This window comes from Helicoverpa zea, chromosome 15 (assembly GCF_022581195.2).
Source record: "Helicoverpa zea isolate HzStark_Cry1AcR chromosome 15, ilHelZeax1.1, whole genome shotgun sequence".
Lineage (NCBI taxonomy): Eukaryota > Metazoa > Arthropoda > Insecta > Lepidoptera > Noctuidae > Helicoverpa > Helicoverpa zea.
The window spans coordinates 12523372-12539720 of record NC_061466.1 but is presented as its reverse complement, the minus strand read 5'-3'; the positions used below and the strand labels follow the sequence as shown (position 1 = coordinate 12539720).

Here is a 16349-nt window from a genome sequence, read left to right as displayed (position 1 = left end):
TTTATTTTAAAATCACAGCAAGACTATTTTGAGCACAATTTCGATTCAATATTAGTTAACAGAGTATGATTTCAAATGTTAAAATTAATCGCCAGCCAAACAGACAGCAGTAACTTGAAATGTAACTATTAAGTATCTCACAGAATATACACGTGTAGAATCATCGGCACGAATCTTGAGAGCTGACCTTCACCTGCGCAGAAGTGATTTATTAGCAAAGAACCAATCCCGAGTGACGGCTATGACGCAATGCACTGCGGGCCAATCATCGCTTTAGCCCGCCCCAGCGCCTCACTTCATACCACAAAAGGGACCCAATAAATTACTTCTGCGCAGGTGAAGGTCAGCGCTCAAGATTCGTGCCGATGATTATAATTATATGAATTAAAATACTAATAAGAAAGTCGATTCGGCAATCGATACAAATGTATTGTGGATGCGGGTCCTAACTAAGACGCATTGTAAGCTGGATGCTTTCCAAGTGGGACATCCTGTCGCCAAATATCTTGTGAATTTCATACAGAATCGCTAAAGCCTTGTAAATTGATTCCTACTCGAAGAATAACCAAACTTATTTGGAGGCAAAAGATACAATATTGTGTATTTTGCTGTATCAGCCTGCAGAAAGGCTGAATAATATGTTAAGACAGTAAAGTATATGAACATTTCTACCTACTAGATGTTGCTTCAATGTATGTGTGTATGTACTTGGATAAAACTGCGTTTAGCATATGTATTGTCTTTTAAATCTTTAGGTAAAAAATCGTTTTTTTTTATGTAGTTCACAACTTCACGTCATAAATAACAAGATTAAGAAAAAAATATATCCAAAATCTGATCATGAAACAAAGAAATCTGTAGAACATTCTGAATTAATTAAACTTATGTATTTACAAACGATAACCAATCTTGGGAAAATCTATGAAAATTAGAATCTCGTCGCAGATGGAAACAAAAGGATTTTGCTTAAAATTAATATTTACATAGATAGCGATAAGCCGATTACTAAGGCTCAAGATCTGATATTGTCTTTCGTTATTATTTTCTCTTATAAATACTGGCGTTTAAATAGCTTCTTCTTCTTCTTCTTCTTAGCGTTTATCCCGTCTTGTGACGTGGTCCGTTTACCGTATCTTCTTCTTCCACTTCGCTCTATCATGGCGTGTAAATAGCCTCACCGGAAAATATGAAAAAATGGAAAAATTGAATGTAGTAATAAAAAACACCTTTTTCATAAATAATACTGTATTTATTTTATTAACACTACGAGTATTGCAAACAAACTACAAACACCAATAAAATTCTAACAAATCCGTGCTACGAAATAGAAATGTGAATTAATGTGGCTTAGCTTTAATACATAACTGCGAAGAAAGAGTATGACGACCGAATTACCTGAAACACGAAGTAAATATTATGTTAGATATTAAAAAAATAGAAGAAAGAAAGAAAGAAAGAAAATACATTTAATTACGTAATTGTTATGTAAATACACTCGTGTTTTACAAAATGTCAGATGAGCCTGATTAAAATCTTTATCTTATAGGTCATTGTTTAAAATTACCTTCAGACAGCGGTTTCTCCCGCGTCCCGTTAAATTTGCTGTGATGATCTGGATCTTTGGTTGAACTCGCTAATGTCAAAAAATCCCTAGCCCATTTTTTATTAAAGAAGAACAAAGATTACTTCTTTCCGAGTGTCCAAAAAAAACGTGGGTGGAAGTTACTTTCAGATATTACTTCAAAATGTCTCAAAGTTCTTACCGATATAAAATTAGAATAGGACAAAGTGATGACTCCAAAGGCAGTCATGTAGACTGGCACCTGACTCATTTGCAGTGCCACTACAGCCAGCGCTCGGAGATCAGACCGGCAGTGGCAGTGCTCCCAACCGCTGTGGAATATCGACGTGCCTACTAGTGAAGCCTGAAAGAGATTTGTCCACTGACCTCTATATTTACCACTGGACCGGCTGTTCCGTACGTTTGACAGCAATTTTTTTGTGCCCATTTGAAGTGCCAATATCGTCTAAGCGAGTGTCCACAGAACTAATTTTGACGTATAATTTCAAATGGTTGTGAGAGAAGTGTTTGTTCATTGGTTCACTGTAAAATAATTTTAGTACCACGGACACTCGCTACGTCTAACAGCGCCAAAATGGCGATTATCAAACGGGCACAAAAGCACGTTGACAACAGCCTGTCCAGTGGTGAATATAGAGGTCAGTGGATTTGTCAGACACATTATGTCAATATTGATTTCTGACACTTACGCGAATATTAGACATTTACGGCCAGTTTCTTCATCAAAAGTTAAAGTTAAAGTTATGGCTAAAGTAATGTCTAAAGTAAAAGTAACGGTCAAATTCAATTTTTCTATTAGTTTTGCTGTCACTTTAGCCTTGAATAAACGAATTTGACCGTTACCTTTACTTTAGACATTACTTTAACTTTAACTTTTGATGAAGAAACTGGCCGTTAGAGAAAACTTTTACAGATTTTATCGCGGTTATAATAATATTATTCAATCCCAGCTTGTCGGATCCTTTACAGCATCCATGGTCGCGGGCAGATTAAGGTGTTGGTCGTCGTTCGTCGTTGGCCGTGACCATGGATGCTGTAAGTAAGGTACGTCTCCGAAACGTCGGGATTAAATAATATTAATTTTACCGCGATACAATCCGCAAAAGTAGTTTTATTTAAAGATCTTGTCAATGTTTTCTAACCCAAGAAGCTTATTTCCGCACAAACTCGTGCGATGTTCCAAGCCGCCATTAGATTTTCAATGAACTTATAATACTGGGTTACAGTAAACAGATAAAAAAATCTTAGACAGGAGTGCTTTGACGCTGCATGCCATGAACGAAGATAGAAGATACGATATAGCGATGACTTACCAAGAATACAGCAATAAAGAAATGATGCAAATGATTACCTCATGAGTGATGTCTCCGGCAGCCATCATGTAAGATCCAGTCAGTACTATAAGACAACTGATGAATGCGAAGTTCGCTACTAGGTACGTGAAATTACGTTCTGCCACCTGAAAACAAAAAAATACATTCATGTTAATCGATCAACTTCAAGTATTTATGCAGTTTTACATACTTCGGCCTAGAATAATTTCTTTTTTTGGTAAGTAAAAAGTCATTAAATTCATACAAAACTGCTGACCTCTCCTTGGCACGGGCCTGTTGTCGGTAGACCAACAGGGAGGGACAGGGAGCAACCCAATTAACCGGCCCACAATGTCCCCTAGGCCTAAGCTTAGGATAGGTAGAAGGAAAGATAAGTATATGTACTTACCACCATTTTTACGAGGCACATGACGAGTAAGGCAACGCTTTCCGTAACTTGGACGCTGTACAAAGGACTCATAGACTTCTGCACGTTACGGGCACACCTGGTAAGGAAACAACATATTTTTTCACCACACTTATTTCCTCTCCCTAACTCCTTAAGCAGGCAAAATGAATTGTAATTGTAAATACTTACCACAAAGCATCAGTATGCAATTTAATCCCAACCACGAAACCCTGTATAAACTCCTCCTCAAGCTGTGCCTTCGTCTTATCCCCTTTTTTCTCCAAAGTCCTTTCCCTCAGGTTTTGGAAATACAACCTTAATACCCTGAACTTATGGCCTACAGTCAAAAGAGAACACAGGGCTAGACAGTCGGTGGTCACCATCATGGCGACGATGCAATACCAGTGGAACTCGATGAAGAATCGAATGATATTGATGATGAAGCCCGTGTGAGATGGATTGGGGAAGTAGACTACTTCTGTGCGAATTGGGATGTCTGCAAAAGATATAGGTATATTTAAAATGTAAATATATAGTTGGTTACTTGAGAAAATTTTGATGAAAAATGTCTTAAAGCCACGGTTATTATTTCAGCTTTACATTAAAAAAATCGAATCAAAATTGGTCCATCAGTTTAAGGCTCATGGTGCCACGGACGGATACACATAGCACCTATACGTCAATGTTGAATGAAATAAAAATGTTATTAAAAAACTTATCGTTTCAAAATAACCTACCTTTAAAAAACTTACCTTCTATAAAATGAAGCCTTATGCCTTCAATGGAAGCAGAAACCAGAGTGACATAAGAAACTGTCGTCAAAGTTAAGCAGTGCCTCGTATACTGTTTGACAGACAATTTCTCCAGCTCCAGAGAATGAAACGTTGATCTAGAACCTTCCAGAAGACGTTCCATAACGTCCTTGATGCGATCCTGCCAGATATACAACGGTAGCACTTTGCAGTATATCAAGGGATGGGCAAAAGTAAATTGTACCAGGTCATTCTTTTCTCTGTCCGTCAAGTCTTTACGAGCATAAGCCAGAAGTTCATCAAGCAAGACAATGAGGATATACCCATTCATAATTATTCTCCAAGCTGAATATAGTTTCTTCTTTTTGTCTGAAACTTCGGTTTTTTCGTACCAAAGGTCCCCCATACCTAGGTAATAAATAAACTTGCACAGAGTTTTGAAATAATGCTTCTGAGGGTGAGTTTCTTTCAACGAAGGGACGTCCATATCGATAAATTTCAAAAATCGTATTGTTCAAATTCCGATCGCTGGTCATTCGTTCCGATTAATAGATATCGAAGTTTTTGATTTTAAAATCCAATTACACAAATTGGTTAATTCGATAAATGGTGTAGTTTGTATGATAAATGATTCAATGGTTATGAATCAATTTTAGTTCGAAAGTTATATCGAATGGTTATGGTGGGACCAAGTTTCATGGACTTTTTATATTATTTACCGTCTCTACTAATATTGTAAAGCTGGAGAGTTTGTTTGTTTGAACTAACCTTAGGAAGTACTCGTTCAAATTGAAAAATTCATCCAGTCAGCGATCGAATAATACTATTAGATATTTTTATTTGAAACGAGAAATAGTTGCTACGAGACATGGATGAAACCGCGAGAAACAGCTAGTTCTACATAAAAATAATTATAAAGTGTTATGTAAGTATTTTCTATCTTCATTTTTGTCCTTTTTCGTACTACCGTTAAATGTTAATGCGTCAACAACACACCACTGGCTAAATCTCAAACTTGCCCTGACTCAGCAATGAAAACACAAGCACTTTGCTCTGAGTTTATTCAAAATGGCATAGCTGAAAACTGCATGACTATAAAACTGAGGAATTAAAAATTTAATGACAGTCTTTCATTTTAAACCGTTTGAACACGCTCATCTCACGAACGACTAGGCCGTTTTGTTGAAGAGTTAATTTCAATAAATCTTGTATCAGGAATGAATATAAGGCTACATACATTTATTCAGGTGCGCTGAGTATGTACTTATTTGATAATATTTTATTCATTATCCAACATATTAGCAGACGTAACTAATATTAGGCTTTTTCAAACACCTTTTCCTATTATCAAATAATTTAAAATCAGGACACAAAAGAGCCCAATGTTTACCACAAGCAGAGGCTGATAACATCTCAATTAAAATATCTAAGCCTAATTAACAACATCATTACTTACCGATAATTAGCAGTCTTAAATTTAGTTTTAACAATAGCTTGTATTTCAAAATTATATTCCTAACTAAGCTTCGTGTTTTCCCAAGTAAATTTTCGTTCGGATAATGAGGTTTTATAAATTTAAAGTCTTTTGAAAATGTCTGGGGAGGACAGTAATTTGGTAAGTTAATTTATATGAAAGGCTTCTCAATTGGAAGTAAATAATATAGCTGCAGTTTACTCCCCAGACAAAATAAAAATACGTCTATACCCGTGTCTAAATACATTTCAGAATAGTAAAGTAGTAGAAAAGTAATGATCTTAAGTTTAGTTAACTACAGAGCGATATGCTTCTTCAAAGTTCAAGCTCCGACGTGCGTGCCTGTGATGCGTACGTGATCATAATAGTGCAGGGAAATATTATACAGGTGGTCCAAATATTATAAAACTCTTCAAAAACCACAAAAATCGCGAAACATACCTAATGTGTCTGTGTTTCCCTGCTAGTGAGAAACCTAGATTTTTTGTTTTCACACTTGATATTTTACTTATATACGAAACAGTAAGGCCGTATTTACGGAGACGCGGGGCGTCTCGCGTCGCGTGTGGCGTGGCGTCTCGCGGCGCGTCGGACGTTTTTTCTGTTTACGGTGGGGCGGCGCGTGAAGCGGCACGCATCATCGCACGCGTAAACATAAACTTATAGCAATATATGACCATGTTCATAGAGAAGCGAGACGGGAAGCGTGGCGGTGCCTGCCGCGGCGCCCGCGGCGAATCTTCTAGCGTGTAGCGCAGCACGCGGCGGCGCACGCTCGTCTCAATCAAATCGACTGGTTTTATGCTGGCGAGAGATGGGAGCCATATTATAATATACTAGCTTCCGCCAGCTGCTTCGCCCGCGTGGTGTGTTGATAAAAAGTAGCCTATGTGTTAATCCAGAGTATCACCTATCTACATACCAAATTTCAACCAAATCGGTCCAACCGTTTTTGCGTGATTGAATAACAAACATACATCCATACATTCTCACAAACTTTCACATTTATAATATAAGTAGGATAGTAGTCTTTGATGGGAGCGCACGTGTCGCAACTTGCAGCATTTCTATATAAGTTGCGCGATTTCTAAATAAGACTGACAGAAGATTCCGCCTCGGCCATAGCTTCATCGAGAATTGCCGCTGCGTGCGCCGCCGCGATAAACGCCGCGTGGGACGCGTCGGTGCCATCCGCGGGCTCGGCCGCAAAAAACGCCCTAATTCAAACAAACGCGTCTAAAATCGCTTCTCCGTAAACGCACTCATACAACGCCATGAAGATTTGGCACAAAGGCTAGAGGGCCATGCCATTAAAAATTTAAAAAAAAAAATCATACAACGCCATATATTTGAATTCAGTGCGGGCCGCGCCGCTCAACGCAACGCGCGACGCCCCGCATCTCCGTAAATGAGGCCTAAGTGTCTTCTTTACCAAACTAAATCAAATTGGATATTTTGCAGTGCAATAACCTGATCAAATTCAAAATAAATATAGTATTACAAGCTGTGCCCAATTTTATAATTTTTCCCATTCAAATTTCATCTCTTCAACGGATTCCCATTTTATTATTATCTTTTATATCAAGTTACTTTACCATATTTCCAGCTCTTGCGCTCCGGATCTGATGCAAATTGAAGAGTAAGAATTTAAATCGCTATGAATTTTAAAATATATACAGCGCAGGTGCGGAAGTGAAATTATTTAGCTATGGTAATGTGACATCTCACATTTGTTATCTGTGCAAACTTTGTTACAGAGGAGGGTTTTTTAATATGATTAAATATGGGTTCAAGAAAGAGCAATTTAACGCTAGTTTACGGTTACGTTGGTGGTTTATCTTTTAATTGTTAAGGGATAAGGATATAGGTAGGAAAAGGCTCGGGAGATGGTGATGGATAGAGGGCTTCAAAATCGGCCTTTGGAGAGATGTTTTCAGATAAATCTAAATATGAACGTGGATATAGTCGCTGAAAATGGAAAAATACCGACCACGCAGAGTAGGTAAGACACACAGGTAATAAGAAAAAAAAGCCTTAAAACAGGATTTCAAGGGCTTGTTCCTTACATATGGCTCTTTACTTTGTTTTCTATTATACAAACAAAACTTCATCTAACTCTCTCACTCCATTCATCACTAACACACATAAAACATCTTCTGAATTCAGTAAACAGAACGCAATCCAGCCATATGTCATAGTCATAGTGTTACTGTTAATATGCTCATAACTCACTACTAACGTTGGAATCCCGGCGGAAAACACTGGAATTACTTTAAAGCCTGCCAGTCATCGCATCTGCAGTGCGTCAGTCATTTAGGGAGTATCTTCCTTAGAAACGGGATAGCAGGATATAAGAAAATAGGGATTGGAAGTGTTGAGAAATTGGAAGTATATATTTACTCCAGCGTGTGTGGAGTTAGAATTTTATCATCTATCTATATATATTTTACAAACGTTTGTTTATTTGTACCCCGAAGGCCTCAAAACAACTGATTCGATATGAAAAATCACTGTTGGAAAAGCTACACTACACACTAAAGTAACCCTGGCTATATTTTATCCCGATACGAGCAATAATTCCCACGGGACGCGGGCGAAACCGTGGGAAAACGGTAAGCCCTTTTGTAGCTGAATAGTAGCCCCATCCCATGGAAACTTCTCTTGGAAGATTTTTTTCAAATCGGTTCCACAGTTCCCGAGATTAACGCGTTGCAAAAGTGCGCTACGCATAATTGATAGAATAAACTAGGTGTACCTACTTACAAACGAATAAAAACTTAACTGACGAAGAAGGCTAAAATTCTCAACAAAAAAAAATTGCAATTAAAATGAGAAAATAGGATATCTTGACACAGTTTAAAATGATAATTCCCTAACGGCCAGTTTCTTCATCAAAAGTTAAAGTTAAAGTTATGGATAAAGTAATGTCTAAAGTAAAAGTAACGGTTAAATTCAATTTTTCTATTCGTTTTGCTGTCACTTTAGCCTTGAAAAAACGAATTTGACCGTTACTTTTACTTTAGACATTACTTTAACTTTAACTTTTGATGAAGAAACTGGCCGTAAGACTACGAGTGTCAATGCTACAATACTTACCGATGCTAATTAGTGAGATATCGCGCGAAAAGGCAAACTCCCATAATTCAAGGGGGAGCGTTCTTGAGGTCCTTACGAAAGAGGCTGTAATCCGGAGATTTATTATAGCAAGACGCCATGAGCTGGATAGATTAATTGTCGCCGCAGCAATGCAGATGTTTTCTTAAATGAGGCTACGCATTTTACCATGACCTTGAAGATTTTAGTAGAATAAGGGATTTACGTTTTAAGTGTTTTCTAGATGCTGGCTAGATGGCGCTGATCTTGGTACGTAACTGCAAGGAACGGAGCGTCATATCTCATTATGTCATATAATTTTGAAGTCGCATAATGAAACGTACATGTCATTAACAATTAAAAAAATAGATGAAGAATATTGAGTAAAATAAATGAAAATCTAACATGAAACTTGGTAATTTTTATACAGTGAAATGGCCAGAAAATAAAACAATGCATTTATATTTAAACAAAACTATATTAAGACTTAGAAATATAACAAGTGAACAATGTATACATATACTTATGTATATAAGGAACAATCTACCTTTTTATCTTACAAATGTATAAAAAACTTAAACTATACAACTGTGCCACATGCTTCTAGCAATACTCAATTTAAATTCAAACAAACATGCACTATAATTTGCCATTCTTACACCTTTAACAATACAAAAATAAATGCAGGTCATATGACTAAAACAAAAAAAGAGTAAATATAGAAAAAAAACGTTTTTCTAATAAAAAAGAAATCGACTTCACAAAACACTGAAAGAAAAAATAACTTTTGACATGGCTCTAGAATAGAAGTCGCTGTCTGTAAGTCTGTTGGCTGTTTATTTTGCCATCGACTTCTAGAGCCATGTCAAGTTTTATTTTGTCCCTTTCAATGTTTCGTGATGACGGTTATTTTTTTGTAAAAAAAAAAGGTTTTTTTATTTCATGCTGTTAATTTTCCAAAATTATTTTTGACACCTACAGAGGTAGCAATTACCCATAAAAGTAAACTTTAAGGACTTTTCCTTACGTATACAGATAGTGCCAACAACTATCTACGTAATAAATACAGTTAAGGTAATTTAATACAGTCGTGGGAAGATCATATCACAATGATTTTAAATCATACAATTTTTATTATTTGCATGAAGATGAAACGTCAAAAAATAAAATTGAAACTTTGGTTCTTGTGTTGTGCTACCGCGTTTATGTACAACTGACAGCTGTCACTTTTTAAGCAATAATACTGTTGTTCATGCAGACTGACAGCAACTGTCAACTGCACCAAAAAAAGGCTAGACAATACAGTTTACAGTATATACTAGAAAACAATTAGGTACCTATTCTAATAACATAAAAATACAATGGTGGGTTAAATTGATCCTTATGGTATAAGGGTCATGGCACAGTATAGCGGCACCGCAACAGCACGGCTCCACACCGGCATTTAAGTGGTCATTCAATTTAGAGCATTAAATCGTGTGTATTATAATATATTTCGTAATGTCAATATGAAAAAGCCAACGGCGAGCAGTCAGCGCGCTTGTCGCTACCACACAACTCGGCTCGCAGCCCGCGTGCTGCAAGCGAGCGGACCTCATGCGTACAGCGCGCCGACGGCATGCTCATTACGCGCCGACTCCGAGTCGGCAGCGAAACAACGTCATTACGTCGTGTTCAATCATAACTGTCTTAAAATAATATTGAGTATGCGGTGACAGCAAGCTTACACCTCGCGGCCGGCGCGCGGACGGCGAGCTGGCACCTTGCGGACAACGCGTAGTTAGCGCGCTGGCAGCTAGCCGTAGTCTTAATTCGAGGCGACGCCGTCCTGCAGCCGTGCTGTTGCGGTGCCGCTATAATGTGCCATGACCTTTAGTCTTATACCAATGTGTTATACCTTTCATAAATAACTATATCTCACTGTACTAAATAATAACCAAAATGTTATTTGTCTGTTTCAATGTTACTTTTGCGGAACGCCAGTAAGTTTGGCGAGAACCAAAATATTTCAAGACAATACTATAATAATTATAATAAATTCTTTTGCAAAAAAAAACGGTCATCTATGCGAAATCTTGGTTTTAAGGACTTTATGTATGTTTCAAAAGATTTTAATGGCTGGAATATATGACTAGCATCAAACGGGTTAGCCCGGTATGCGTAAAAGTCTAAGCTAAATTAGAATTTTGGAGAATCACTAAGAGACTGGTGAAACTTTGTCGATGTTTTGAAAAATTTTCGATGTGATTTTCAGAAAACTGAATACGCAGTTAGCAAAATAACCCTTTTGATGCTGGCAATATATTCCAGTCATTAAAATCTTTTGAAACACAGTCCTTAAAACCAAGATTTCGCATAGGTGCCCGCTTTTTTTGCAAAAGAGTGTATTAAGTGATCACAATACGACTGTAGTATCCGAATCATAACCGAGATCAGTGTCTGTACTGTTTTCTCTATGATTATGTTTTGACTTATGTCTAAAGTTTTCTTTACAGACTTTTTTATTAATTTGTGCAGGTTTATTATCAGTCTTACATATTCTTTTTTTATATTCTTCTAAAGAAATCTTTTTGGCATCATCTTTTCGTTTAGCGTCATTAGGTTTATTAAATGCATGGTTTAGTTTCCTTTTGTTAGTCTTTTTAACTTCTGCCCGCAAAGGTTTGCTTTCATTTTGTAGATACAGTCTCGGATCTCCTACGGCAGTTAATGGTGGCACTTTGTTACATGATTGTGACTTTGAAGCTACGTCGTCCAAAACCTTTTTATACGTTGGAATGGGTAAAATTGGAGGTGAATATCCTTTTCTTTGTCGCTTTAGGTCTTGGTCGTTTTTGTTCACTGACAACTTTAAGGACTCAAACCTGCCAGATTTACTCGACATTATTGATACGTCTAAACTATTTTCTTTGTAACCGTCACAACTCAAATCGTCTACAAACGTTACTTTATCTAATTCTTCCAACATTTCTGTCTTTGTTGCAACTATTTCTGGTTCGTTAGGAGGAGTCAAAACTTGGAAAGTTTTAACTTCTTCTGCGGTTTCTTTTCTGTTTTTAATATGTTTTGCAGCAGGTACAGCAACAATGTTAATCTTTTTTACCAATCCTGCGTTATTTACCCCAATTATACTACTACTCTTAGTCAGCAGGTTATTAACTGATTTTTGAGGGAAAGTATTTGGCATCTGTCTTAAGTTTGATATCGGTGGACATTTGGATGGGTTTAAATAAGGATCATATTGAATTGGATCAACGGTATTACTGCTTGGCAAAATAGAGCCTGATGGAGGAGCTGGGAGTGGCGGCGGTGGAGGGGGAGGAGGTGGAGGTGGAGGCAGTAAGTTCTGTGGCAACCAACGACCTTGGTAAAAGGGTTGCGGTGGATTATTCTGTTGTAAATTATCATGTGGTGGTAGAAACTGATGTGGGACCGGGTTTACACCGGAACCTGGATAATTATTTTGATATCTTCCCGTAGGAGAAGATTGGTAATATTGAGGATAGATATGTTGAAGATCTTGATAGCGTTGTTGTGTATGGACAGGGATAGACATCGCGTTGGGTTTTTGTATATGGCTATTTGGTACGGCTTGCATAGAACGTTCCGCTGGGTTTCCAACTGGACGGTTTGTTTGTTGATTAGGCTTTAAGATTATAGCAGATGCATATCTATTTTGCACAGAGAAAAAGTTAATTTTACCCTTACTGACTGAATGGTCTACTTTATTTTTATCTACAAATTCAGGATCAAGGGATTTAATAATTTTTTTATATTTTTCAGAAATGCTTTTTGGTTTAGGAGCATTAGATGGTGTAACCACGGGAATAGGCTTGCTTTTATGGATTGTCGCAGGATTCATTACCGGGGCATTGTTTATAGAAGGTTTTATACTAACATTATGAATCACCTTATCAGACAATTTCTTTTGTTCAACTGAACTTTTTGTACTAATGATAGAAGGTATGGCCTGAGTATTTTGAAGACTGGAAGTTTTGTTATTAATTTTATGAACATCAGTGCAATTTTTCACTAGCTTCTCTGAAGATTTTAAAGTCTTATCATTTCCACGTTCTTGACTAGGTTTTGTTAAAGTACACTGAAATTGTAAAGCCTGTTTAATAGAATTATCAGAATTGTGTAAAACTGCGGATGGTTCTTTTGGCGGAAACAAATTCTGTTCATTTGAATATTTTAAGCTTGTAAGTTTACCAATAATTGCATTCAAATTTTTGGTACTAGCATCAGACTTGCTGGATTTATTAGGAACTTCTTCTAGGCACTTAGGTTTTGGTTTCTTTGGTAGAGTACTACACGGTAAAATAGGAGATTTTGGTTCACTTTTCTGTTTTTCGACTTTTTTGTTAGGTTTCTTATCAGATTTAATAATTTTACTTTGCGTATTATCATTTTTGTTTCTTTTTTGTTTGGTGTGCTTCATTTCTTTGGTATCATCCTGTCCTAGTTTTGGTACCAGATCGTTATTTAATGTTGGGGAGCTAACAACTGCCTTGTTTAGGTTTTTCATTTGTTCAAATTTATATTTATTTGTCTTTTTGATATCCCTAACGTTTGACGTAAGGACTTTATCGGTAGGCTTAGACGATATTACCTGTTTTACCTGCTCAACTGTTCCTAAATTACGATCTTTTTCGTTCAATACATTAATTTTGTTATCAGAAATAGATAAACTTTTAGTGTGCTTAGTTTCAGAAGACAAATCAATGATTTCATTCGATTTTGGAAAGGTTGGCGGCGCAACGTTTTCTGGCGGTTTGCTAATATGTTGGGGCACATTTTTAGAAATAGTAATATGACTAGAGTTATGTTTTTCTACTACAGTATCTTGTTTACTATTACTAATTTGAGGCTGGCAAATAAAACTATTTCCTTTTAGGCTAGGTATTTCCTGCAAATCTTTATGAACTAAACTTAAACCTGTTTCAGCATTCATTTTATCTTTTAAATTAGTTTTAGCTCGTTTTCTACTTTTTATTGTTTTAGAAGCAGCATCCACCCCTCCATTTTTAATGACTTTCGGCATTATTTTCATGCCCACTAATCCTGTGTTACGCCTGAAGTCAACTTTGTCCACGTTTTTTAAACTCAAAGCTTTTTGTAATTCGATATTGTTTCTCCAAGTATTAATTCTTTCTTGATTAACTTTGTTTATTATTTTATTCTCGTCTTGTTTTTCTTGAGTAACATTCGCCATATTTTCCTTAACCTCGTTATTTACCTTATCTGTATTATTATTGTTGTGTATATCTACTACAATATAACAATCACTGGACTCACAGTCGTCTATCTGCAGCACATCTACTTCGGTATCACTGTCGCTCGATACATCAGGATTCAATTTCTGGAGTATTTGTTGTGTATATTTTCTAAAGTACCATGGAAACTTGCCGCAATCCACTAATTTGACATTCAATTGAGAACTATCTGACCTCTGAGTAGGTAACTCCCTGGATTGACACGAATCGCCATCATCAATTTTCTGGAACTGCCAATGATAACCAGGTTTCTTGTTATCTGAAAAAATAAAAAGAATGTTGAAATTAGATAAAATTAAATTACGATTGACATTCTAGGTACTTCAAATTAGTTGGCTACTCACACCTACTCAAAAATTAAAATGGAGAAATCGTACTGCGTGACATCTTTACTAACATTATAAAGAGGTACTTTGTGACCTTGGGATGTCGAGTTAAAACTCTGAACTTACTAAACCGATTTTGAAAATAATTGTTCCGATCCGATTAAAAAAGCTTTATATTCGTATCAGGGCGATTCTCTGTAAGCTCGTAATCGGCTGTCCGGACCGATTTTTTCAATAAATAGTTTAATTCTTATTTAAAAAATCACATTTTATGAAACTTTAACCCTGAAGCTTCACGGGCCCTTTGTTTTTATAAACATAATTACTTTAATTTTTTTTCTATACGTTTTAAAAGCTCGAAAAATACAGTCCCCTGGCTGTCCCTTTCACTGCATTTACACCTAGAAATGCGATTTCCGAAAAACTTGATGAAACTACATTCACTTGGCAGTTAATATCACAAACAAAAATAATGAAATTATATTATTTTCGTAAAACAAGCACTCATTACAACTTTATTCATTTTAATAAACTCCTGTAAACTTTGTCCTGAGAATTTTAATACAGTCCCCTGCCAAAAATTTAAATCAATATTTAAAAAAAACTATAATATTTTACAATCGTTTTATTAGTGCAACGAAATGCAATTGTTGTGAAGTTGGCAAACTAATCAAATGCGGTAACGATACGCCATTCTGTTTAATGTTAGAGCGTCATTTGTGAGGTGAACTAGCGTTTGGGCCGCTGCCTCACACAGGCCTCTGGTAAATAATTGTATGTAATTTAATTACTTAAATTATCTCTATTTATAGTTAATTGTTACATTATTTGTGCCTTAATTGATCGGTAGGTTCTTAAAAAACTATAAGACATCGGTTTCATAAATATTGTGAAATCTAACTGAAATACACAGTCCTCTGGCAACAGTCCTTTGCCAAAAAACGCAACAGGGGACTGTTTAACAAAACAGGGGACTGTGTATTCTGCGTATTGGTTTAATAGTTTTCATGAATTGTTTGTGTAAATGTATTCGCTAGTCTCTTTTAATAATTTAAGAATCAAACTATCATTGCATCGCATTATTTTTTTCCTTTATGAACTTGAAATATATTACACAGGCTGATCGAACGCACGTGATATGGCCCCTAAAAAGAAGAAGCTATCCCGAGAGGAATTACTACAAAAAAAGAGAGAAGCAGCGCGGCAGGAGCGACTGCCCTATCTGACCTCCACAACTCAGTTACCCGTGCAACCGACTTTTTTTAACGACGCTAAAAATCATCAAATGACCCCTCCCGCTGCGGGTCAGAAGCGGTGAGGGAGTGTCAGACTTTTACTGACTAAAAATCCGTCGTGTTCCGTCGTAGGCCTTTAATGTACCAGGGCCGTGGTAACTCTTTCGTACAGCCCCGCAGCCCCAGCGGCCCTATGCCCTGCTGGGCCTAGCTAGGGTTGCTGACATCAACTTGAGGAGCGCGTGGAACTACGCACGCCACCAACACGGGTCTGTTGTCTAAAAAGACGCAGGAACGATGAACCATCCGAACTCATCGCCCACAGACCCACGCCTACGGTGGCCGGGAGTCGTCTCGCGCAACCCGGCGCCCGTGGTGACTACCTGGTCCAGCCGGGATGAGAGATGCGAACTCTGTCGTTCCGCCGCCTACTTCTCGAGCATGACTGCTTCGCAGAAGGAGGCGACGGCATCCCATTCCTCTCGCCCCGGACCATGGCCTGAACCAGGGCCGGACGCCCTCGACGAGGATCCGGCGGTGTCCTTCCCATGCAGGGCACTCCTGGACTGTGAGGTCCACCGTGTCCTCGAAACTGTCCGCACAGTGGTGACACCCGGGCGCCACCTCACGACCGATTCGATACTTCCCAAAACAACCGTGTCCGGTGAGGACCTGCGTCATGCGGTAAATGAGGGCGCCGTGACTCCTCCCGAGCCACTCCTCAAAGAGGTCCCCGCTATGGTGGCGTGCCCTAACCCTGTACCCCTTAGTTCGACTGGTGTTAGACTTACTGGCGTCTGACTACCCGTAACGACTGTCAAGGATGTTAAATAACAGCCGAGACCTACAGTCTAACGTGCCATCCGAAACACAGTCTCTGGTGAAAGTA

At 37.6% G+C, this 16349-nt stretch overlaps 2 protein-coding genes across 2 annotated transcripts; both read right to left on the bottom strand.

The window, feature by feature from the left end:
• Nucleotides 1-1353: 1353 nt before the first annotated feature.
• Nucleotides 1354-4543, bottom strand: LOC124637027. The gene is made up of 6 exons (XM_047173343.1): nt 4057-4543; nt 3494-3800; nt 3305-3401; nt 2934-3041; nt 1764-1925; nt 1354-1395 (listed from the first exon to the last, which is right to left on the bottom strand). The coding sequence occupies exons 1-6, from the start codon at nt 4541-4543 to the stop codon at nt 1354-1356; spliced, it is 1203 nt and encodes a 400-aa protein (XP_047029299.1).
• Nucleotides 4544-11018: 6475 nt separating this feature from the next.
• LOC124637183 (actin cytoskeleton-regulatory complex protein PAN1-like) lies at nt 11019-13838 on the bottom strand. Its single transcript, XM_047173539.1, has one exon. The coding sequence runs from the start codon at nt 13836-13838 to the stop codon at nt 11019-11021; it is 2820 nt and encodes a 939-aa protein (XP_047029495.1).
• Between the last annotated feature and the right edge of the window lie 2511 nt (nt 13839-16349).

Excerpts from the sequence above, each read along its gene's own strand:
- LOC124637027 (XM_047173343.1), bottom strand. The coding sequence starts at position 4,543 with ATGGACGTCCCTTCGTTGAAAGAAACTCACCCTCAGAAGCATTATTTC. Across the intron at positions 3,801-4,056 it reads AAGGCTTCATTTTATAGAAG|ACATCCCAATTCGCACAGAA; the intron begins GTAAGTTTTTTA and ends TATCTTTTGCAG. Across the intron at positions 3,042-3,304 it reads TGTGCCTCGTAAAAATGGTG|GTGGCAGAACGTAATTTCAC; the intron begins GTAAGTACATAT and ends TTTTGTTTTCAG.
- LOC124637183 (XM_047173539.1), bottom strand. The coding sequence starts at position 13,838 with ATGGCGAATGTTACTCAAGAAAAACAAGACGAGAATAAAATAATAAAC.